The 25,322-nt window shown below is 41.2% G+C and overlaps 1 protein-coding gene across 1 annotated transcript in view; it reads right to left on the bottom strand.

Moving 5' to 3' along the window:
• The window catches only part of OSBPL6 (oxysterol binding protein like 6), a 282,887-nt gene that overhangs the window by 60,926 nt on the left and 196,639 nt on the right, over window positions 1-25,322 (bottom strand). The window contains 5 exon segments of the mRNA XM_056536461.1: window positions 5,092-5,345; window positions 7,287-7,374; window positions 9,162-9,299; window positions 17,733-17,840; window positions 20,852-20,982. Coding sequence (XP_056392436.1) covers window positions 5,092-5,345; window positions 7,287-7,374; window positions 9,162-9,299; window positions 17,733-17,840; window positions 20,852-20,982 — 719 coding nt within the window.

The following is a 25,322-nucleotide window of genomic DNA, read 5'->3' as shown; positions in this document are numbered from 1 at the left end:
CTGGATGCGTTTTTTCAAAGTTCTTTTAGTGCTGCCGACATAGGATACATTGCAGCTATTACAATCTATTTTGTATATTACGTGAGTAGATTCGCAATTGATAAATTGTTTAATCGGCACAGAATTAGAATCGGGAATTAAAATCGTAGAAGTCTTGGCCGCATCTAGGTAAACCGCATTTGAAAAACCCATTTAGTTTAATCCATGAACGAGAACCAGCAGTGGGAGCAAGTGGCAAGGCACTCGGAGATAAAAGATTACCTAGATTAGGGGCCTGTCTACTCGAAAAATTTATACCATTTTTTAAATATTTATTAAGGATGGTGTCCTGACATAAGATAGGTAAGAATTTATTAATAATAGATTTAATACTATTAAATTCTAGACTGTAAGTAGTGGTAAAGGTGGGCTTCGATACCGTATTCGAAAATGTTCGATTAGGTTTTGGTGTAAGGAGGCTATCTCTAGATTTTTGTAAAACTTTCCGTTTGGCTCTGTTCAGACACCAGGGCTGGTAGCCTCTCTGACCCAAACGATAAAAAATATTATCCGATTCTATTTGAAAAGATTCATCTGTGGAACAATTTCTGCGAGCACGGGTCAGTTCACCCACCGGGACGGCTAAAACCGTATGTTTTGGGTGAAATGACTCTGGGCGCAGAATGGTATTACCTGCAGTCGATTTTCTGTATGTGGAAGTGTGAACACGTCCCTGTCTGCTGTCAAGTAAAATGTCCAGAAATGGAGTGACGGATCTGTGCCAGGTTGATGTAAAGAACAAATTATGAGGATTATTATTAACTTAGTCAACAAAACAGGAGGCACTGTGTTCGGAGGACGACCAAATTATGATGACATCGTCAACATATCTTCCGTACCAAACAATGTTGGAAAAGAAGGGGTTGATGTCAGAAAATATATATTGCATCTCCCACCAGTGGACAAAAATATTTGCCACTGAAGGGGAGGATTTGGCCCCCATTGAGGCACCCGTCCTCTGAACATAGTATTGGTCCTGAAATTTAAAAAAATGATGAGTCAATATATAATTCAAAGCCTCGAGAACAAACTGGCACAAGTCCTCACTGTAAATGGAAAAGTTGTGAATAATATCCGACACTGCTCGAAGTGAAAGTGAATGAGGGAGAGAAGAATACAAAGATTCAATGTCCATTGTAAGCCACGAGTAAGAAGTATGCCATTCAATTTGATTCATTATCGAAAGTAAATGTTGGGAATCTTTAATGTGGCTAGGACACGTAGAGATAAGGGGTTGGAGAAGTGAGTCTACCCATTCACAAAGGGGTTCATTAAGGGAACCAATGCCCGCCACTATGGGTCTCATAGGAGGCGGAAATTGGCCCTTATGAATCTTCGGTAATGAATGAAATATTGGTGTAATGGGATTAGTAACCCATATGTACTCAAATTCTTTTTGTGATAATACCCCTAAAGATAAACCATATCTAAGTAACGATTCCAATTTGGAAGAAAACAGAGTGGTGGGATTATATGTAATAGGTGTATATGTGACCTCATCATTTAAAATCCGCTTATTAAGCAGACACTAAAGATCTACATCCATGCATATAACAGCCCCCCCCCCCCCTTGTCAGCTGATCGAATAACCCAGTTATTGTTATCTCTCAAATCCTTTAGAGCAGTTCGTTCAGATTTTGATAAATTGTTGGCTCTGGGTCCTAAACCGGAACGTTTGAGTTCAACTAACTCTTTCATGACCATGTCTTGAAAGGTGTCCATGTAAGGACTCCTAGAGCCAACAGGATAGAAATCAGGATTTTTAATTTTGAAGGACGGTGAGGTGGACACTGAGGTCACATGTCGCCGTGTCTCAAAATCCAATGACAATAAATCACAAAACGCATTTTGGTCATGGAAGGAAGGAAAATTATTGTTAAGAGACACATGTGATGCCGTGGAAACCTCACTAGACAATGGGACTGCATTAGATTCAACAGTGTCCACTATATCGAAATGTTTTTTTAAAGTCAAAGTTCTGACAAATTTGTTGATGTCCAAAATGGTATTAAATACGTTAAAGTGGGTAGATGGTGAGAACCCCAGTCCTTTAGTCAAATCCTCCCCTTCAGTGGCAAATATTTTTGTCCACTGGTGGGAGATGCAATATATATTTTCTGACATCAACCCCTTCTTTTCCAACATTGTTTGGTACGGAAGATATGTTGACGATGTCATCATAATTTGGTCGTCCTCCGAACACAGTGCCTCCTGTTTTGTTGACTACGTTAATAATAATCCTCATAATTTGTTCTTTACATCAACCTGGCACAGATCCGTCACTCCATTTGTGGACATTTTACTTGACAGCAGACAGGGACGTGTTCACACTTCCACATACAGAAAATAGACTGCAGGTAATACCATTCTGCGCGCAGAGTCATGTCACCCAAAACATACGGTTTTAGCCGTCCCTGTGGGTGAACTGACCCGTGCTCGCAGAAATTGTTCCACAGATGAATCTTTTCAAATAGAATCGGATAATATTTTTTATCGTTTGGGTCAGAGAGGCTACCAGCCCTGGTGTCTGAACAGAGCCAAACGGAAAGTTTTACAAAAATCTAGAGATAGCCTCCTTACACCAAAACCTAATCGAACATTTTCGAATACGGTATCGAAGCCCACCTTTACCACTACTTACAGTCTAGAATTTAATAGTATTAAATCTATTATTAATAAATTCTTACCTATCTTATGTCAGGACACCATCCTTAATAAATATTTAAAAAATGGTATAAATTTTTCGAGTAGACAGGCCCCTAATCTAGGTAATCTTTTATCTCCGAGTGCCTTGTCACTTGCTCCCACTGCTGGTTCTCGTTCATGGATTAAAGTAAATGGGTTTTTCAAATGCGGTTTACCTAGATGCGTCGTGTGTGCACATGCTGCCAAGACTTCTACGATTTTAATTCCCGATTCGAATTCTGTGCCGATTAAACAATTTATCAATTGCGAATCTACTCACGTAATATACAAAATAGTTTGTAATAGCTGCAATGTATCCTATATCGGCAGCACTAAAAGAACTTTGAAAAAACGCATCCAGGAACATCTTAGAGCTATTGGCAGCAGTTCTTACACTAACGCATCAAATGTCTCCAAACATTTCAAAAATGTTCATGATGGTGATGTAGCCCACTTTTCTTTCTCAGGTATTGAGATAGTTTGTTCACTTGACAGAGGTGGAAACCGCATCAAATCCTTACGCAATAGGGAAATCTTTTGGATTTACTCTTTGCGCACATTTCAACCACATGGGTTAAATTTAAAATCTGACGTCATTCTTCACTACTAATTATTTTTAGGTTGCCTTTGATACTTTATATATATATTATTATTTGTTGTATTATTTTTCATAATTACTAGTGTTTTGGCAACCTTTTTCCTCTAAATATACACTTTGTGTCTCCCTAAAAAAATATATACAGGTTTCATATACATTGTTTGCACTTATCTTGTAACTATGGTTATAGGTGTTGAATGATTTATGATTTTGTACCTGTTATTTACAGCAGAGGGGTGTCTCTATTTTTGGAACGCATAGGGTTAATCCCTAGTTTGTAGGATAGATATCCTACTCACCTGTTCCATTAGGCGACTGGGATTTATTCCCCCACCCTTCTGTTTCCCACCATGCATCTGATGAAAGGTCACATGACCTGAAACGCGTCATGCTTGGCGCTGACTCCTGGAATTTTAAATGTTTGTCTTACTGAATTCTCTCCATGTCAATGATTTTACGTGGTTCCAATAAAGGTGAAGTTTCTTAATCGCTGGAATCTACCTGCTTTCTTCAGATTTCTAAATTACTTAAAAAAATCTTAATCCTTCCAGTACTTTTTAGGGGCTGTATACTACAGTGGAAAGGCTTTACTTTTTAGATTTCTCTGATGTCATAACCACAGTGCTCTCTGCTGACATCTCAGTCCATTTTAGGAACTGTCCAGAGCAGGAGAAAATCCCAATAGCAAACATATGCTCCTCTGGACAGTTCCTAAAATGGACAGCAGAGGTTAGCAGAGAGCACTGTGGTCATGACAACAGAGAAATATAAAAAGTAAAGCATTTCCTCTGTAGTATACAGCCCCTAAAAAGTACTGGAAGGATTTAGATTTTTTTTTTTTATAGAAGTAATTTACACATCTTTTTAACTTTCTGGCACCAATTGATTAAAAAAAGAAAAAAATTCAGAAAGTTAAAGGGGTACTCCGGTGGAAAACTATTTTTTTTTCAAATCAACTGGTGCCAAAAAGTTAAACAGATTTGTAAATTACTGCTATTAAAAAATCTTCATCCTTCCAGTACTTACCAGCTGCTGTATGCTACAGAGGAAGTTAAGTTGTTCTTTTCTGTCTGACCACAGTGCTTTCTGCTGACACCTCTTTCTGTATCAGGAACTGTCCAGAGCAGGAGAAGTTTGCTATGGGGATTTTCTCCTACTCTGGACAGTTCCTAATACGGACAGAGGTGTCAGCAGAGAGAACTGTGGTCAGGCAGAAAAGAACAACTCAACTTCCTCTGTAGTATACAGGAGCTCATAAGTACTGGAAGGATTAAGATTTTTTTAATAGAAGTAATTTACAATTCTGCTTAACTTTCTGGCACCAGTTGATATGAAAAAAAAAAATTGTTTTCCACCGGAGTACCCCTTTAAACAGATTTGTAAATTACTTCTCTTTAAAAATCTTAATCCTTCCAGTACCTATCAACTGCTCTATACTACAGAGGAAGTTATTTTCTTTTTTCATTTCTTTTCTGTCGGACCACAGTGCTCTCTGCTGACACCTCTGTCCATTTTACAGGATCAAAAACCTATGGTCAGACAGAAAAGAAATTCAAAAAGAAAAGAACTTCCTGTGTAGTATACAGCAGCTGATAAGTACTGAAAGGATTAAGATTTTTAAATACAAGTAATTTACAAATCTGTATAACTTTTTGGCACCAGTTAATTTTAAAAATAAAAAAATGTTTTCCACCGGAGAACCCCTTTAAGACCTAATAGATATATTTTGTATGTATATTAGACATCCCAGTGCTATAAATTTATGGTACCATGCGCTCATGAGGATCCTCCGTCTCAGAAGCCTTATCTAACAGTTCACTGTACTCCAATTCTTCGCAAAGATGCTGTAAGGTATTAAGTGGCTCATTTAATTCTACAGGCATGGATACTTTGGACAGGTCTTTTCCAATGTTATTTCTTAGAATATTCCATAGGTTGATATTGCTGGTATCAGGGGAAGGCGCAGCTAGACTTGTTCTTCGTCCTGTTCGGTATGCACCACCTAAAAGTTCTCCATTGAGAACTGGATGACAAATCAGACATTTCAGAGGCCTAGAAATCTATACAGAGCCACCAAAATTGCTAACATAGGCCCAGATTTACTATTCCCATGCTGACGTATCGGCTTTTGCCAAAATTTTGTCCAGTTACGACATTATACATGAAGGAACCTAAAGAATACGTCTTAGACAGTCTTATATAATATTGCAGTCTTAGACATCCGTAGAATATCCCACGATCTTCCGTAGGGGAACCCAGCATTACTGCTGCGGCCGACACGCCTACTGGCATTACTGCTGCGGCCGACAGGCCTCCTGCACGGGAGAGCCATGGCAGAGCTAGGGTCCCGTACAGGAGATCGCAGGGGTCCCAGAGTTCGGATCCCCCACGATCACACACTTGTCCCCTATCCTGCGGATAGATATACAGGATAGATAAAACAGGGTAACCTGCACTAACCTAGATATACAGGTACATAGTGCGGGTGACCCTGTTTTTTTATCGCTTCTAACCAGGTGAAAATCAGAGCAGCCGTTCAGCAGATCTTGTTGCCAATATGGTATTGTCTTCTTATGTGCAATGGAGGCGGTTGCTGCATGTTCAATACTTTGTCCTGCCCGCTTAGTCCGATAACGTCGCCATAAATATTCCTCAGCAGGTCTGTGAAGGGGCAGTATTAATGGCTGAAGGGGACAGGGTTTTTGGTCAGAGTTGGCGCGAGAAAGCATTGTACACACAGCAGCAGCCGACTCGTGCAGTCAAATGGGTACTCCGGTGGAAAACTTTTTTTTTTTTTTATCAATTGGTGCCAGAAAGTTAAACAGCTTAGTAAATTACTCCTATTAAAACATCTTTATCCTTCCAGTACTTATCAGCTACTGTATGCTCATGAGGAAGTTCTTTTCTTTTTGAATTTCTATTCAGTCTGACCACAGTGCTCTTTACTGACACCTCTGTCCATGTCAGGAACTGAGGTTTGCTATGGGGATTTGCTCCTATTCTGGACAGTTCCTGACATGGATAGAGGTATCAGCAAAGAGCACTGTGGTCAGACAGAAAACAAATTCAAAAAGAAAAGAACTTCTTGTGGAGAATACAGCAGCTGATAAGTACTGGAAAGCTTTTTGAATAGAAGTAATTTACAAATTTTTAACTTTCTGGCACCAGTTGATTTAAAAAAAAAAAAAAAAATAGCATTTTTCACCAGAGTACCCCTTTATGAATAAAACACCATGGTAGGAAGAAGAACATCTCTAGAACAGCTGCACCAATTTTCACCCGGTAAGAATCAATAGAAACAGGGTCACCCACACTATCTACCTGTATGTTTAGGTTAGTGACCACACTTTTGTCATAATTTCCTTTTTTGTGTAATTTCCGTTTCCAATATAATAAAATAATATAAATTGATTAATGGCTTGTTTAAATTCGATTGGAGCGCAATGCCCCCATTTTTATTGGTGTGCTACGTTTCCCAGACGTGTGCCAAATTCGTAACTATGGTAAAAACAACACCCAGTTGGATTAAAAAAAATATATACAATAATTGTAAATCTGGGCCACAGACAACACAATGGTCTATATAAATTTGGCAAGACTCAGATTTATCAATCTGCCTGAAACCATATGGTCTTGCCAGACATTTTAACAATACACTGGCCCAGATTTATCAATTTGCCTGAAACCAAAAATGTCTGGTTTTGGGTGTAGCAACCAATCACGGCTCAGCTTTCATTTCACTAGAGCTCGTTGAGATATGATGAGCTGTGATTGGTTGCTACACCCAAAACCAGACATTTTTGGTTTCAGGCAAATTGATAAATCTAGGCCAGTGTATTGTTATAATCTCTATGACACAAAGGTGAATTAATATGTCACCACTGCAAAAATATATTTCAACTGAATAGAGGATAAACTAAAGAGACAATATAAAGATTGTATCAGTATTTCATGTATGAATTACTTTGACGAGACACGTTATCAGCAACGCTGGTGTTGTCTTCTGAGATGTTATCACTGACATCACTTATGTAGGACTCATCGTCTGATGCCTAGGAGCAAAAGAACAAACAAAATAAACACAGCTACATCTTTTCTGAGCATAATTTTAAGAAATAACCATTAAGTGGTTCCTACGCTATTATGTATTACTGCAAGAAATTCTTCTGGAAATTATTATTTTTTTAATTCTGTATGAAATTACTAAGTTGCCATTACCCCCATATTTTTAGGCTCACTGTGTATCCAATCCTTAAAACCACCACCGGTCATACAGAATAGGGGGCTCTGGAAGCATAGAAACAACTCTGGTGCACAGAGCTGGGCAAATGAATGAAAATGAAACCTACTGATAACTACTTTTGAACATTAATGGCATCATCTGGAGACCATTCAGACACATTTTGGTGTTTTCTGTATTTTTTTTTCTAATTAAAGGAGTACTCCGGCGCGCACTTTTTTCCCTTTATCCCGTCCGGGCTGCAAAGTAAAAGAAAACGCACTCTCTCTTACCTGCCAACGAGCAGTGCGTTTTCTTTTATTTTACAGCCCGGACGGGATAAAAGGAAAAAAGTGCACGCCGGAGTACTCCTTTAACTCTAAAAACTCTTTTAGCTTTAACCCCTTAAGGGCGCAACGTTTTTCCGTTTTTGCATTTTAATTTTTTCCTCATCACCTTCTAAAAATCATAACGCTTTCAATTTTGCACATAAAATTCCATATGATGGCTTATTTTTTGCGCCACCAATTCTACTTTGCAGTGACATTAGTCATTTTATCCAAAAATCCACGGCAAAAGGGAAAAAAAAATTCATTATGCGACAAAATTGAAGAAAAAATTTAATTTTGTAAATTTTGGGGGCTTCCGTTTCTACGCAGTACATTTTTCGGTAAAAATAACACCTTATCTTTATTCTGTAAGTCCGTTCGGTTAAAATGATACCCTACTTATATAGGTTGGATTTTGTCGTACTTTGGAAAAAAAACTCATAACTACATGCAGGAAAATTTCTATGTTAAAAATTCTCATCTTCTAACCCCTATTACTTTTTTATTTTTCCGCATATGGGCTGGCATGAGGGTAAATTTTTTGCGCCGTGATCTGAAGTTTTTATCGGTACCATTTTTGTATTGGACTTTTTGATCACTTTTTATTCATTTTTTCATGATATAAAAAGTGACCAAAAATACACTATTTTGGACTTTAGGAATTTTTTGGCACGTACGCCATTGACCGTGCGATTTAATTATCTATATATTTTTATAGTTCGAACATTTCCGTATGCGGCGATACCACATATGTTTATTTTTATTTACACTGTTTTTTTTTCGGTTTTTTTATGGGAAAAGGGGGGTGATTCAAACTTTTATTAGGGAAGGGGTTAAATGACCTTTGTTAACTTTTTTTTTTTTTCACTTTTTTTTTGCAGTGTTATAGCTCCCATAGGGACGTATAACACTGCACACACTGATCTCTTATGCTCATCCCTGCAAAGCCATAGCTTTGCACGGATCAGTGAGATAGAGGCTCGATTGCTCAAGCCTGTAGCTCAGGCTTGGAGCAATGAAACCCTTGGAGCTATGAATAGCAGCCGGGACCGACCCGGTGTGATGCGGGGTCATGGCGTGACCCCGTTTTAAACACCGGGACTGGGCTCAGGGCATACAGGTACGCCCTGAGTCCTTAAGAGGTTGATAGGGTCAGGCTGAATTGTATATTCTACAATAATATCAAATCTAGGTACCATATTCCTCTGTGATCTGAATAGTCGGAATGTCTTCTAAATTATTATGAATCCTTTACTTTGAGTGAACTTGTCTGGCAAGGGACATTACTTACCTCATTCTCTGAAGAGCTGGCAGAAATAAGAACTTCCTGAGCATCAAAGAATTCAGACACTGACTCCGACATGGACAACCTGCCCTCATTAGAGACCTGTTGGGATAGAGGCAGATTGACATGGATTTTCTCTCCAGTCTGCAGTGGGGACAAAAAATACATATGAGCTGTCAGGGCTAGGAGTATTTCATCTGTACAGTAAACATTTTTGCTGTTGAAGCAAATCTAAAAGAAAAAAGAAAAACTTCAAAATATGTCAGCCATTATCTTTGTATATCTATACGTATGATGAAATACTCATATAAAAAAGATTTTTAACTACATATATTATATATATATATATATATATATATATATATATATATATATATATATATGTATATATCATGCATTAAATTAAGTTGCTGGAGGGGAGATCTATAGTCAGTAGTTAACCCCAACAATAACAGCTGATCGCCAGTTAGTAAAAAAGCTCCTTTAAAGCACGCCTATCATTTTAAAAACATGCATGGTTTTATTAGATTAACCCATAAAGATGGATTCCAGGGAAATTTACAACATGTAGCATATGCCTCCCCTGCAATAAAACAATAAAATCCAGCATAACTTCTCCAGCCCCCTGGCACTGCAGTTGTCAGATCTTCCAGTCCCAGCTATCATACTGAACTTTCTACTTTTGATGACGAACCGCACCCCACTTAGTCCTGTGATTGGCTGACAAAGGAGTAAAGGAGTAGGGCAGATCTGACAACTGCAGCTATATTTCCTTGGAAAACCCCTTTGCTGAAAAAGTGATTTTAGTGCTCACCCTGTTATTGAGCCACTGAGAGTCCCCTCCATGGTCACAGCTATTTCTCATTCTCTCCATTTAAACTGGGCTGTTTGCCAGTAAGACACACAGTTACTTCCTCCCTTACTTCTCTAGCGAATCACAGCACACAACACATCACATACTCCTCTCTGCTTTGCCATGACATAATGCTAGTGGAAGTGCCTGAACAGGCTTGCACTGTGCTGTGCTGATAATTCACACAATATACTGCCATAGATGGAATGAAGAGGAAGAAGAGGTTACTGTCCCACAAGTATTGCAAGGTGCTATGTGAGCAGAAAGGACCTGCAGTAGCAAACTAAGGAAAGAAGTATGCTTTAATACACTTAGGGCCTGATGTCTGATGGGGTTTAAAAGCCCCATAGCCTTAAAGGGAGATACTAAAGGGAAACCTTGGTTTAACTGGGGCCTGTTTTAATTATTCAATGGAACCCAATAACATGGGTTAAACCACTTTACATAAATAAATATAAATAATAAACACACTGTTTTTATCTACAAAAATGCTGTCATTTGTATGATCAGCTGTAACTTTAAATTAAAGTGGCTTGCTGAAGTTCCCAAGAGGCTAAACCAGTGCTGCAACTCCTTCTCAGGATGACTGTCACTCCCAACAGTTGGACCCCAACTATCATAAAGCCTCCTATAGATATGCGATCGCTTTATAAATGGGGTAATGCATGTAAAGGAAACTATAGTAAAACAGACACTGGTTATAAGGCTAAATATACTGTACATGTGTGAGAAAATTCCCCCATGTATTGCTCACTAATAGCCAGGGCTTACAATGTTAAAGTTCATTACTTGCTCAAAGGCAATGTGACTAATTGTGAAGATAATGATGCAGAGTGATGACTGTGGGGCACTTCTCACTCGCCTTACAAGAACTAATATCTCCCAGGCAGCTTTCTTCTATTAAGCCAATTAGTAGCTGAGAAAATCACTGTAACAAATGATATTGCAATTATAGTGTCGATATTGCTTAAAGACAAACCATTGTAAACAGCTATAGGAAATAGAGAAAACTTGAACATTTACAATTTTCTTCCACCTAAATATTATAATATAATATAAGTTTCCTTTATACAGAATTGAACAGTGTTAGGGCTGGGCGGTATACCGGTTCATACCGAATACCGATTTTTTTCCCCCTCACGATATAAATTTTGCCCATACCGCAATACCGGTTGGGCCCCTCCCCCCCCCCCCCCGCGAATGAGTGAATTATCCGCCGCAGCGCGCTGTCCCCACATTGGGGAACTAATCATATTTGACCCGCGAGCGCTATTCTGCTAGCTGATATGAATTATCAGCTGCGCTGTCCCCACATCTGTTCCCACATCATGTCAACCGCGTGCACTCCTCTGCTCATCCTCATACGATTTGCCGCTAGCGCTAGAAATCTGTACTACAAATAACGCTGCAAAAATAAACAAAACAAACTTTAACTTACCTTCCGACGTGGTCCCTCCTCATGGTCCCTCCGCTGCAGTCCTGGGGATGGGAACGTCACAGAGCCGTCAGCCTATCACCGGCCGCAGCGATGTCCCGCCTCGGCCGCTGATTGGCTGAGCCCACTGTCATGTAATGAGCATACATGACAGTGCGCTCAGCCTATCACCGGCCGCGGCGATGTCCTGCCCCGGCCGATGATAGGCTGGCGGCTCTGTGACTTTCCCGTCCCAAGGAAACTGCAAGAGGACCACAGCGCAGGACAGTGAAGACGGTAGCAGAGCAAAGGGGGAACATAGGCAGGTTAGTTAAAGTTTATTTTGTTTATTTTTGCAGCCTGGGAAACGTTATTTGTAGTACAGATTTCTAGCGCTGCGGCCCGCAACTCATAGGAGGATGAGCAGAGGAGCGCACGCGGGTGACATGATGTGGGGACAGATGTGGGGACAGCGCAGCTGATAATTAATTGTGAGGGGGCGGGGGGTGTTGGTAGAGAAGTGGCGCCCAGGTCACATGGGGGGGGGGGGGGCGGGGGGAATACCGTTAAATACCGTGAAACCGCCATCACTTAAAAAAATACCGTGATACACGTTTTTCCTCATACTGCCCAGCCCTAGAATGTGTGTACATTTCCCATTTTTCATTTAGGGTTTGTGGTTCTACTATATATTTCTGCATCTCGAGATCATAAAGCCTGATATAAAATTTCAGGTATGACTGCAAATAAAACAATTTCCATGCTCATCTCAACTTATAGTCAAGTGGTTTGGAAACATATTGGGTGGCAGTGGGCGACACCTTAAAATGAAATGTTGCAGTAACAATTTTCACCGTGCAGAAATTCTCTTGCTCCTTGGAAGTCACCTAACATATAACACTCCAGTATCTCAACCTTTAGGATATTAAAAGGGTGTGATTTGGGAAGTGGGGCTTAGCTACGCTTAGATTGGACTTATTCAAGGTTAAAACAGCCTTCCACTTATTGCATTAGGCATGGAAGGATTTTGACAGGTTCAGGACAGTTAAATTTTTATTGTATCAAGTGATGGTATACCAATATGCTTTCATTTGATGAGCAGCAGTGATCTGAATACTTTGCCCCTAGACTGAACGGTCCATTGGTTCGGACCTTTTTTTTAACAGTCAAACTATGAAGCTTTTATTGAAGCAGGAAGTTCACATAGAAAAATAGTTACAAACCATGAGAAACAAGGTCAACATGACCAAAACATAAGTCTAGAACAAGACATACAACGCAAGGCACATTGTCATCACTAGTGTCAATCATAATAACAAAGCAAAGAGCAGGCTGGTCTGTCTCTCGACACTAAAAGAAGGCACTCCCAATTAATACAAAGCAAAACAATGGTGCATATGAGGGTATGGGGTGAAAAATGCCATGGTTCCCACACTACTTCAAACCGGTCCTCTGTGTCTTCCCTAAGAACAGCTATTTTCTCGTATAAAATGATAAGATTCACTCTGTTAATGACACTAGTGTAGCTCAAAGTGGGCTGCTTCCACTGAGAAGTAATGTGGATTCGGGTAGCTAAAATAATCATTTGACAAGGCGGAAGACTTGAAAAGTCATTCTATTAGGTTTATGGCCCAAAAGACAGAAGGCAGGTGTCCTGGGGAGATGGCTCGAGAAAAGAGAGGCAAAAAGGGTTACTATTTGAGTCCAAAGAGCGGTCATGACCGGGCACAACCACCATACATGGTACATTGTCCCACGCATACTATGAGGAGCATAAGAATACTGTATTTAAGGAAATTGGGGACTGACAGGCCACCCAGCTTCCTGTTATAATTCATCAATGATCAGGCTATATGCGGGCGTTTATATGCCCAAATATAAGCAAACACATCCTTTTGGAGGGCTAATATATCTTTCCTAATAATGGGAATTGGAAGGGAGCAGAATAAATAAAGAAGGCGGGGCAAAATCACCATTTTGACTACATTAACGTGGCCTAGCCAGGAAAGGTGAGAGAAATTCCACTTGGACAAACCAGTTCTAATGGACGTATAGAGAGGTGGGTAATTACGACTATCCACGGTTGAAAGGGAAGGAGTAAGTTTCACCCAAAAATAAGAAAGACCCAAATAAGAGAGTCTTTAAAACATAAATTATGGGAAATAAGGTCACTCAGCTGTGAGGGAACCTGGCAATAAAAAATTTCAGATTTAGGGACATTAACTCGGAGGCCTGAGCAGGCAGAAAAAGTATCCAAAAGGGCCAAAAGATTTGGTAGTGACACTAGAAGTTCAGTCAACATCAGGAGAAGGTCATCCACAAAAAGGGACACCTTGTACTCCGAGGATGCCACTGAAACACCCTTGATGTCCGGGTGACCACTAATCATCGACACCAGGGGTTCCATCACCAAGGCAAATAATGCCGGTGAGAGAGAACACCCTTGAAGGGTGCCACGGTGGATGGAGATAGGTTGAGGTGATGTAGCGGGGAGTTTCAAAAAGGCTGTAGGGGAAGAATATAAATGAGCTAGCACCTCTTACAAAGGGACCCGAAAAGCCAAATTTTGAAAGAACCGCAAACAGATACTGACAGGAGACACAGTCAAAAGCTTTTTCTATATCCAGTGATAACACAGACATAGGGGTAGAAATAGTGTTGGACCAGTGAATAAGAGAAAGAACCTTCCTGATGTTATCAGGAGCCTGTCAGCCGGGTATAAAATTCACCTAGTCCAGATGTATCAAGCCTGGCAGTTATCTGTTCAAGTGGGTCGCCAAAATTAAGGTCAAAAACTTCAAATCAATATTCAAAAGGGATATCGGTCTATAATTAGCCGTATACAGGTGATCCTTATTAGGTTTGGGCAAAACCATAATTAAAGCGTCTAGAAACTCTGAAGGAAGGGATGAAGGAGACATAAGGGAGTTAAATAAGGACAGTAAAGGAGGTATCAGAAGAGGGCCAAACATTTTATAATAAGCTGCTGTCAGGTGAGATAAAGCAAAGGAAACTTTCTCAAACGAGATGGGTGCATTCAGGGTCTCTCTGGTGTCAGGAGAGAGGGTAGGGAGGGAGACAGTAGAGAGAAAGTTAAGGAGCATAACGGGAAAGGAGGGGGGCGAGTAGGTTCAGAATAGAGGGTGGCGAAGAAAGAGTGAAAGGCAGACGAAATCTTATCAGGGTAAGAGGAGCAGAGACCAGGGCGGAGCTGGATGCCGTGGACCCTATTAAGAGAATTTGTTCGTTTGAGCATAGTCGCTAACAGGCGATCTGGTTTGTTAGCAAATCTGTAGTAGTTAGCCTCGGTCCATATCATGGCCTTCTCAACCCCAGTCGACTTCAAAGCAGCCAGCTGCACCCTGGTATCCTGCAAAGCCCAAAAAAGGAAAGGAGAGGGATTCTGTTGGTGAGCATATGATTACGAATACAATTTAGCTTCTAAAGCCAACTGTGTTTTTGTCCGATCACGCTCAATGCCCGCAGCCAAGGGAAATTATGTGATCTTGGATATATGATTTGTGTGCCAACCAAACCCATTTTGGGTCAGAATCATGTGTAACATTGGTGGCGAAAAAAAAAAGACGTCATCTGACAATTGTTGTTTAACTCGAGGAATCATTAAGAGCGACTCATTGATTCGCCAACGAAACGGGTAAGTAAAGGGACTCAAAGTTAAACATGATCAGACCATACAGATAAAACATGGGGGGCATACAGTAACTGAGGCAAGGAATGTGTATTTGTCAGTAGCTAATCTATTCTAATAATGACGCTGGGCAGAAGAGTAATAAGAATAGCCCCTGGCAGTACCATTAAACTCCCCGCCAGGTATCAGCCAACGAATGGGTGATAAAGAGAGAAGAAAGAAGGCGCTGCTGGGTCCCTGATCTGCGAAATGGGGCAGTGTTAGAGCGATCCAACTTACCATTATAGACCATGTTGAAATCGCCCGCCCAAATCAAGATATCATAGGTCAGGGAGCCAAGTAGGTCACAAATTTTCTGAAAAAATGGCAAAGGTAAGTCAGTAAGTGCGTAGGTGTTCACTAAGCAGACAAGCTTATCATACAAAGATCCGATCAACACTAAATATCTACCCTCTGAGTCTAAACGCTCCACCTGAACCTGAACCCCTTTCGTGACATAAGTGGACATGTAAAATCTAGAGTAAAACTTATGAAAAAACTGAGGCCTAGTATCCCTAGTAAAATACGTCTCCCGCAGGCATATAGCAACTGGTGCATACTTCGAGTAATGCCTGAAGGCTTTTCCCTCCATTATGCGGTGAATTAAAGCCCCGTACATTGTGAGACAAAATCTTACTCATGGTGCAATAACATAGAAGAGCTGAAGGGATATCATGAGGGCAGCCAGATGACAAATGACCAAACAAGCAGTTATATATATTGGAGGACCGCTAGCCTGCTATATCTAAGGAGCAGGGAGACATATACAAAAAAGGAAACTTGCATTTTGTACACAATATGAATATCAAAACATAGAGAAACAAAACATATATGAAAGAAAACAAATAGTCCATAGTAGTCGGAAAGATAGACCACCAATGAGCATGGTCCATCATACTTCCAGATACCAGTTCGGGTCGTGAGAGCGCAGTTGACACGAAGACCACCAATGGCTATAGGAAGGCAGTAAACTAGCATAGAACAAAATAAGAAATAAAGTCCAGAGCATAAGGCCATGCTGGGGGTAGGAGAACAGTAGCCAAAAAATGTAATAAAATAAAACGTCCCGTAGTCCACCATAAACTGTGAGAATGGAGGGCAGTAAATATAAGCAGAAGTCAATCCCGAGGTAGGCACAGGTGAAATATGAAATCAGGCAGGCCTCAAAGAGAAAATACTGGAGTCCATCCATAGAAAACAATAAGAACAAATCCAATACAGTGGGGGTTCATGATGGTGCAGCATCCGGCCCCGGAGGTTGTGGGGCTCTGAAGGACGTATCAACCAGCAACCAAGACCGAACAGGGCGGCCAGATCGTTGGGGTAAAGGTGGAAGGTACACAGCCACTATATTCTCCCGGGTTAAAGCTTCACGGCCATCAGAGAGTTGACGTACCACATGGTTACAGCCATTAACTTGGAAGGTGAGGGAAAAGGGGTACCACCACCCATATTTCACTCTCTTCCATTGAAGTGCCAGCGTAACAGGACTAAAGTCCCAGCGGCGTGCTAAGGTGGTTGGCGCCAAATCATAATCAAGGTGTACTGTGGGAGGTAAGTCTGGCAAGGCTGGGATATTCCAGGCCACTTGCAGTAGGTTATCCCTTACCTCCGGGTAATGCAGCTTCTGGCTTACGTCTCTAGGCAAGCCAGGATTTTTCGGCCTAGCCAAGGCCCTATGGGTCCTGTCGAGATGGAGCAGTTCCAGCTCTAGTTGGAGTGGGGAGGTCATAGAAGAGAGCTGAGACCATCTTGATGAGGTCCGTGAACGTTTCAAGCAGGCCTCGTATACGTAGATTCGCCCGCCGTGAGTGGTTCTCAAGGTCCTCGAGCTTTAATTCGAGAGCTTGTAACTGAGCGGCACGGTCCTCAAGATCGTGGCAGTCAGCCTCCACAGCATCCGCCAGCTCATCTATCTTAGCTTCCAAGTCCGCCACACGTTGGCCCAGGTCACGCAACTGTGTGGTAATATCAGGTAATATCACAATTCCTTAATATTACGGAACATTGCCACTGGAGAGAGATCCGCTGGTGCTTGGGCGTCGTCACCATCTGAAGGTGGTGCTGGAGAGCTGGAGCGGGAGGCCGCCATCTTAGCACTGGAGCTTGATCAGAATATATAGGGTATAGAAGCGGGACATGTTGCCCCACAAGAGGAGGTAAGTTACCGCTAGGTTGGAGCCGATTATCGGCGCTTAATAAGGTTGTTATGTTCAGTTAGCACGGAGCTCACATCAGGTGAGTCCGTTCCAGTGAGCCGCACGCATGCGCTCCTCATTCACACCTTTTTTTATATGGATAATGGGAGTCCTAGCAGTCCGACATATTGGAAGAGATGTCATCACGTCCAATAACCAAGATGTGATGACATATCTTCCAATATACCCATCCAATTGACAGTGGTCAGATGCTGAACATTTACTTAGTCTCAAGAAAGGCAATAGAACTTGGGCTTGGCTTTGCTATTATGCAGGTTTAGGTTTACCAAAGCACATGCTTCTTCATGAATTATGTTTTACATCCCTAATGTATACAGCTGATGTGTCCAAAGGTAGCTAGCGAATGCTAAAAGTGTGTCCTCATACACCTGAAAGAAAATATTACAGTGAGCAAGATAATAACCTCATCTGGACTTGCTATAATGTTGACACTGACAACCTGGTCGGAGATGACAGACTCCGTATGTATTCTGGTAAGTCGAGTTCTCAACTCAGTGTTGTGGTTCAGTGCCTGTAAAATAAAATATCGAAATGATTAAAAGTCTTTTGGATTCTAGGATTCTATTAACAAGACCTATAGTATTAATAGAATCAAACTTCTCTTGGTGTTTTCTTACTAATGTAATCTTATATTTTCTTACTAATATATCTTATATATGGGGGACCCCCGCAACCTGTCATTCAGCACCCGCATTTGCGAGCTCTCCGCAGCGCTGGAGGCTCCGGGCGTGCAGGGTGACGACCACGTGGCTGGAGTATCGTCATGACTGCACCCCCGTGTGACATCACACCCCGCCCCCTCAATGCAAGTCTACGGGAAGGGGCGTGACGGAGAGCTTGCAAAGGTGGGTGCTGAATGACAGATTGCGAAGGGTCCCCAGCAATGAGACCCCAGCGATCAGACATCTTATCCCCTATCCTTTGAATAGGGGATCAGATGTATTAGGGCCGGAGTACCCCTTTAATCTTCTCAGTTTTCTTGCATTGTTGCAAACTTTTGAATGAAAATGGCAGAAAAACATTGCAATGCAAAGCCTAAAAATAACGGTTTATACATTGGCATTCTGACAAGCCCCATGAATTACTGCAACATGTGACCTCTGCACTGAAAAGTTTTACAAACAGGATACTGGAGAGCAGCAATTAAAAAAATACAGAAAACACATTTTATGCAAGTGTTTTTTTTTTTTTTTTGTCAAAGTTGGAATTAGATCCAAAAACAGAAGACATACAAGTGCAGCACATTATAACAATCTTCTACTTTGCTAGTAAATAATCCAGTACAATGGAGGCACCGTCTCTTGAAATATAATAATAAAACAAAATGGCTGTAGCAGAGGATCAACTTCAAAGAAAGTGAGATACTTATCCCAGATACTGTTTATGCTCCCTTCTAGCCCTTTAGGTAGTGCATTAGTGCACTCATTCTCCTCTGTGGGGTGCATAGTAGTGCTCACTGAATCGAGCTGCAGTGTCCACTGTGGGGTGCAGGTCCGTTAAAAAATCTGTAGTTTGACAGACAAGTTCACCAAGGTTTAGAATCCTTACTTCACAGGAGCTGGTGTTCCCCAAGTCCTCCTGAGATTTAAATGAAATCTGTCATCAGAATCACCCGCACTAAACCTGTTACACAGGCTTATAGTGCGGGTGATCCTGATTAAAACGCGTCTTACCTCATTAAAAACTGTGCAGCGGTTCACCAAATATCTTCATTTTAAGTTATATGGTATTCCCAGGCTTGGGACTCAGTGGGAGGTCCGCAGCATCAGCACGGACTCACTTACGTTATTTTCGCCGGGTGAAGCGACTGCCCGGCTCATGAATATTCATGGCTGCCTCATCGCAGTCTTCCTCCTGGTGTAGGTTACTTGGGTAGCGCCACGCGCCGTACACCTGGAAGCGGCGTTCTCCTGCATAGATACATATGCAGGAGAATGCCGCTTCCGGGTGTACGGCGCGCGGCGCTACCCACGTGACCTACACCAGGCGAAAATGACGTAAGCGAGTCGGTGCTGATGCTGCGGACCTCCCACTGAGTCCCAAGCCTGGGAATACCATATAACTAAAAATGAAGATATCTGGCGAAACGCTGCACAGTTTTTAATGAGGTAAGAAACAGGTTTAGTGCGGGTGATTCTGATGACAGATTTCCTTTAAGGCCTCCTTGTGGAAGAGGATTAGGTGCACTTCACCCTTTCTCCACTCTATGCTAGATTACACTAAACAGGATTTCCTCTCTCTGGAGAGATACACGTTTGGCTAGAGCAGATTCCTCCTACTAACCAAAAATGTTTCCAATTTTAAGCTATGGGCCAGTGTAATTAAATGGGCTCCCCTAACTTACATTCAAGACAAAGATCTATGACAGCGTAAAAAGCAGCACAATCACACATAAACTGTATAAAATTATTTATAACAGTAATACATAATCGGTACATTTCAGAATAACATATTAATGTCAGGCAACCAATTCAAACATCCCACAGAGAAAAGCAGTGGGACCCTGCACAAGAATGTTACTTTTCCTTTGGCTAGAATCCACTACTGGTTTTGGCTTAAAAAAATGCTTTCAGGAACGGCCCCGAATGTGCACTATTTGAACAAGACCTAAATCACAGCCACTTCGTTGGACCTTCAAAGCAAACCAAGTTGACACGCTACTGCACTGTAGCCCCCAAACTTTTGCAACTCCATGCCTTCAATCTATTAGATGCACCAGCATATTTCTATTCCTTTATTAGGCTGGGTTCACATCAGTTTTTGCCATGCTGTTTTCAATCCGTTTTTCTAAAGAAAACCATATTGGGAAAAAATGGATGTAACAGTATGGGAAAAAGTAAACCGTATGCGTTTTTTAAACTGTATACTGTTTTTAAAAGTGCATACAGTTCCATCCGTTTTAATTTTTTTTTTAAACATACGTTTTTGAAAATGTTGTCCATTTTTAATGGGAGGGGTCTTGGGTGGGGACTTTAGGATGCAAATGTGGATGCACAAAGTAAAAAACGTATATGGTTTCCCATATGGAAATGTATACATGTGCGTTTCCCATTGACGTCCATGTTAAAAAAAAAATGTATGCGGTTGCAGTACCGGTTTTTAAACCGGAGACAAAACCGTGGTCAACTACAGTTTTGAGTACGGGAGAAAACCGTACCGCAAGCAAACCGTACGCAACCGGATGCATCCGGGTGCATACGGTTTTCAATTATTTGTCTATATATACGGTTTTCAATACGGTTCCATATGTTTTCAATAATGAAAACGTATACGGGAAACGTACTTGAAAAACGTGGTGTGAACCCACCCTTAGCAAGAATAAATGTGTATAATAGGCCTTCACACAGTAAGCAGCATGAAGATAAAAGTTGAGCTTAGAATTTCGTTCTGCACATCTATTTAGTACAAAGTCAGAACAGCTTTAGCGTGCAGCAGATGGCTGATGTTCAGAAGGGGCTACTGATTCCTTTCTACAGCACAGACGTGGAAAGATGCCTTGTAACGCAAGAAGAAAAAATGTACCTGAGAAAGTGACTGTCTTAGGCGTGCAATCTGTGTACTGTGGCTGCTGTAGTCCTGTTCAGAAACCATCTGCTTCATTTTCTCCTTCTCAATAGAAATTGTATTATAGGCAGATTTCAGGAGGGAATGGACTGGAAACACAAGAAACACCAGGATTAAAATACTACAACATATATGGTAAACTAATACAAACTATGCTCCAGAAAACCAGTTAGGCTAGGTTCACACTGCAGTTGTGCTCGGAGCGATCTTAAAGGAGTATTCCAGCACAAAATAACTTATCCTCTATCCATTCTATGCAGGGACTGCGTCTCTAGTTTCGGAAACCTCCGGTGACTGGGGACGTGATGTCATGCCATGCCCCCTCCATTCATGTCTATAGACATGAATGGAGGGGGGTGGCGTGACGTCACGTCCCCAGTCCCGGAAGCCTGGAGGTTTCCGAAACTGTAGATTCAGCACACGCATAGAATGCGGGTGCTACAGGGAGATCGCGGGGGGTCTCGGCAGTGGGCCCCCGATGATCAGACACCTTATCCCCTATCCTTTTACCCCTTTAAATATGGGAACACACGCCTGGAACATGGGAATCTATCACAGCCCTTTACTTCATTGAACTAACTACAGCATCAGGAGCAATCGTACCTTTATTGATAAGAACAGATGTTTGTAATCAATGTAATTCAGTTGTGAATCAGCTATTGGGCGTGCCCAATCGCAGCAAGTGGTCATTCAAGTAGTCATTCTCTTCTCCACAAGTAGTATGAGTATTCTTGTTATTCATCCACCTACCCTTGTATGTGGTTAAAGAAACATGATTGCTTTCATTCACAAACCGCACCACATTTGTCCATGGGTTGTGTTTGGTATTGAAGTTTAGCTTCATTAAAGGAAATAGGCCTTGGGGGGTTATGGCTTGGCATGCGGGAGTGAGGATGCATGTTGCCGGAGCTATGGGCCAGCACATCCTCACATGGCTGCTATTTAGTGCCATTCATGGGAGAACTAGGCAGAAACTCAAGAGGGAGGCTCCTACTTGCCCTCCATCACTACAATGGGACAATAACCCCTTAAGGATAGACCCATTTTTTACCTTAAAGGGGTATTCCGGGAATTTTTTTTTATTTGACTATGCTACAGGGGCTGTAAAGTTAGTGTAGTTCATAATATAGTGTCTGTATCTGTGTGTGATGGTTTTCTCACAATTCTTATGTGATTGTCACCCCAATATTTATTTTTAACAGCATACAAAATGACTGTTGTCTCTGAATTTTTCCCAGCTTGCAATGTGGCCGAGACCTGACTCACTAGTCAGCTGATGACAGGGAGCCTGTCTGCTTCAATGGGTGGAGGGATCTGCAGCTAATGCAACAGCTGTAGGCATCCTGATTGAAGACCAAAGGTCTGCAGCTCATTTTTGTTTCAATGGGTGGGGTGGCTGATGTGTGGGAAGGAGGAAAATGGAATCATGGGATTTGTAGGCAAACAAGAAAACTGAAAACAGGAAATACAAGTTCACAGAAAGCTAGCCACAGTGTTATGGGAATCTCACAGCATAGCCATTTAGTCCAAGACAAGCGCAGATCCTTCCTAAGCATGGCCATTACTGTCTGCCAGGTATGTACTAAAATCACCTTATGGTGGAGAACCCCTTTAATGACCAGGCTCCTTTATATTTTTTTATTTGACATGTATCTCTTTAAATGGTAATAAGTTTAGAACGCTTTTTCTGAGTGGAGCGATTCTGAGATAGTTTTTTCGTGACATATTGTACTTTATATAAGTGATGCATTTTTGTTGACACATGCAGCATTTTTGGTGAAAAACTGGAAAATTTCTGTATTTAAAATTTTTTTTTTTTATGGTGTACATTGTGCGGTAAAAGTGATGTTATATTTATTCTGTGGGTCAGTACGATTATGATGATACCCATTTTATATAGCTTTCTATGTTCTTTTTCCTTTTCTGAGCAAAATTATTTTTCTGCCATTCATTTTCCAACAGCCGTTACTTATTTATTTTTGTCTGACGCCATTGAGTGAGAGCTTATTTTTTGCAGGATGAGCTGTACTTTTTATTGGTATAATTTTTACGATATGTGCTACCTTTTGACCTTTTTATTCTGCTATTTGTACCAAAATTGGTGAACTTTGCACTTTTTATTTTTATTTTTATTTTTTTACGGCGTTCACCTTGCAGGATAATTTACATTATAGTTTTATAGTACACGTCATCACAGATGTGGCAATACCTATTATGTATATGATTTGTGTTTTTGATCTTTTTTGGTGATAATACAGGGCTTTTATTGGGAAAGGGGCATTTAAAAAAAAAATGACGCTTCATATTTTTATTGAAGAACTATTTATTTTATTTTTTTACAGGTTATACTATGCTGCAATACTTTTGTACTGCAGCACAGTATGACCTGATTAGCTGCACGCAGAAACCAACGGCGACCCGAGATCGTATTGCAGCGCTGCCATTGGTAAAGAGGGGTAGCGCGCTTCCCCTGTCACCACCATAGATGCGTGATCAGGTTTGATCACGGCATCTATGGGGTTAATATTGCCGGGACTGGCATGATCGCGGCTCTGGCAGCTGTGGCGGGACTCCGGCTTTACAATAAATTTCTCCAAATATGAGGCTCTAAATGTCTCATTGCTCAGTCATACAATGGACTTGCTCTGTTCTTCCTTCCCCTTCACTTGGCCTGAAATATTTAGGGGCCAGAATCTCATCTGACTTCTCTCATATATTTCAGTTAAATTTCATCTCCTTATTAGCTCAGTTCTGTTTGGATCTTGCAGATACCCAAATACTTGACTTTTTTCATGACACCAAATCTAACTGTGGGTTTGCCTGGCACAAGAACTTTGCACTCAGGCCTTGTTCATTCTCCCCTGGACATAGCCCCCCTCTGTCCAGGATACCTAGCCTCTCTTTTTATTCATGCTCCATACCCTGGCCTCTCTGTATGTCTCTGGCACAGAGGCTCTTTGGTTGATCGTCTTGGATCCCTCCTTCCGATATCAGATCATCCAGAGCTTCTAATGGGCTTGTGTTCTTAAAGAAGTATTTTTGGGTCTTCTTTCTCCCGCCCTCTTCGTTTTCATCATTTTCTGGCTGGAGGTTCACAAAAGCCTCTTAATGCTGGCTGATTGGCCCTCAATTTGTTGAGCCCCTCTTGAATACCTCCAGCTATGGCCCTTTTTCCCTCGGGCAATCTGGTTTACACCGTTCCCTTAGGCTCCTTGTACTAACACAGTCCATTTCGGCCATCTACAGCTTTTTATTCTCTTCTAGTTTGCAATCCCTCTTCTTTTACTGTCAGGTGTGGGAGCTGAAACTCAATGAACTAAATGTTTTTGTGTAACCCATAATGCAGTAATCCGCTACCCAAGAGACCAGATATAAGATCTTGTCACATTAGTACCATATGCCGGTGAAGCTTCATAGTTAGTGTCCTTTTGAGCCAACCACCTGTTGGCGATGTGGGAGTGCTGAGGGTATGATCACACACATTCAGGGAATGTCTTACATTCACGCTGTTTTGGTAAGCAGTTCTTAAAGTAGTATCAGACGTGTAGGTGTGTCTATTCCCAATGTACCTGTTTGGTATGGCTCAATCTAAATACCCAAAATCCTTATTCAGACATCTACAGGTAACCATAACCATTATTCCTTGACATTGCAAAACCACCATTCTTTCTTAGGCATTTTTTTTTTCTTTTCTCTCTTTTCTGGCATTGGAGCTTTTTTCTGCCTTTGGCTCATTCTTTATTGCAGTGTCTTTCCTATACTACCTTAGTTTGTAGCCCTGTCATTTCTTGGTATACCTTGATATTTTCTGGCATCCCTTTGTCTGATTATGACGCACCTACTGCAATGTGTCATTGACTGACCGGGTCTTTGTGTGTCCCTATTTGCTACATTTCATTTGATTTTGTACTGTTTATGCCTTTTCTCTTTAGTTATACTTTTATAGTATATCTTTCTCTTGATGACTTTTATAGTCATCAAGAGAAAACCAATTATAAAAACAGGTAATTCCGCTCAATTCAGATGTATAGTTACAGTGGGGCAAAAAAGTATTTAGTCAGCCACCAATTGTGCTCCCACTTAAAGAGGCCTGTCATTTTCATCATAGGTATAACTCATTTATGAGAGACATAATGAGAAAAAAAATCCATAAAATCACATGTCTGATTTTTAAAGAATTTTATTGCAAATTATGGTGGAAATTAAGTATTTGGTCAATAACAAAAGTTCATCTCAATACTTTGTTCTATACCCTTTGTTGGCAATGACAGAGGTCAAACATTTTCTGTAAGTCTCCACAAGGTTTTCACACACTGTTGCTGGTATTTTGGTCCATTTCTCCATGCAGATCTCCTCTAGAGCAGTGATGTTTTGGGGCTATTGCTGGGCAGCACGGATTTTAAACTCCCTCTGGCGGCATTGTATGTTA

The sequence above is a fragment of the Hyla sarda genome, chromosome 8, assembly GCF_029499605.1.
Source record: "Hyla sarda isolate aHylSar1 chromosome 8, aHylSar1.hap1, whole genome shotgun sequence".
Lineage (NCBI taxonomy): Eukaryota > Metazoa > Chordata > Amphibia > Anura > Hylidae > Hyla > Hyla sarda.
Note: the sequence above shows the minus strand (reverse complement) of the source record. Positions and strands in the feature narration are given on the sequence as shown.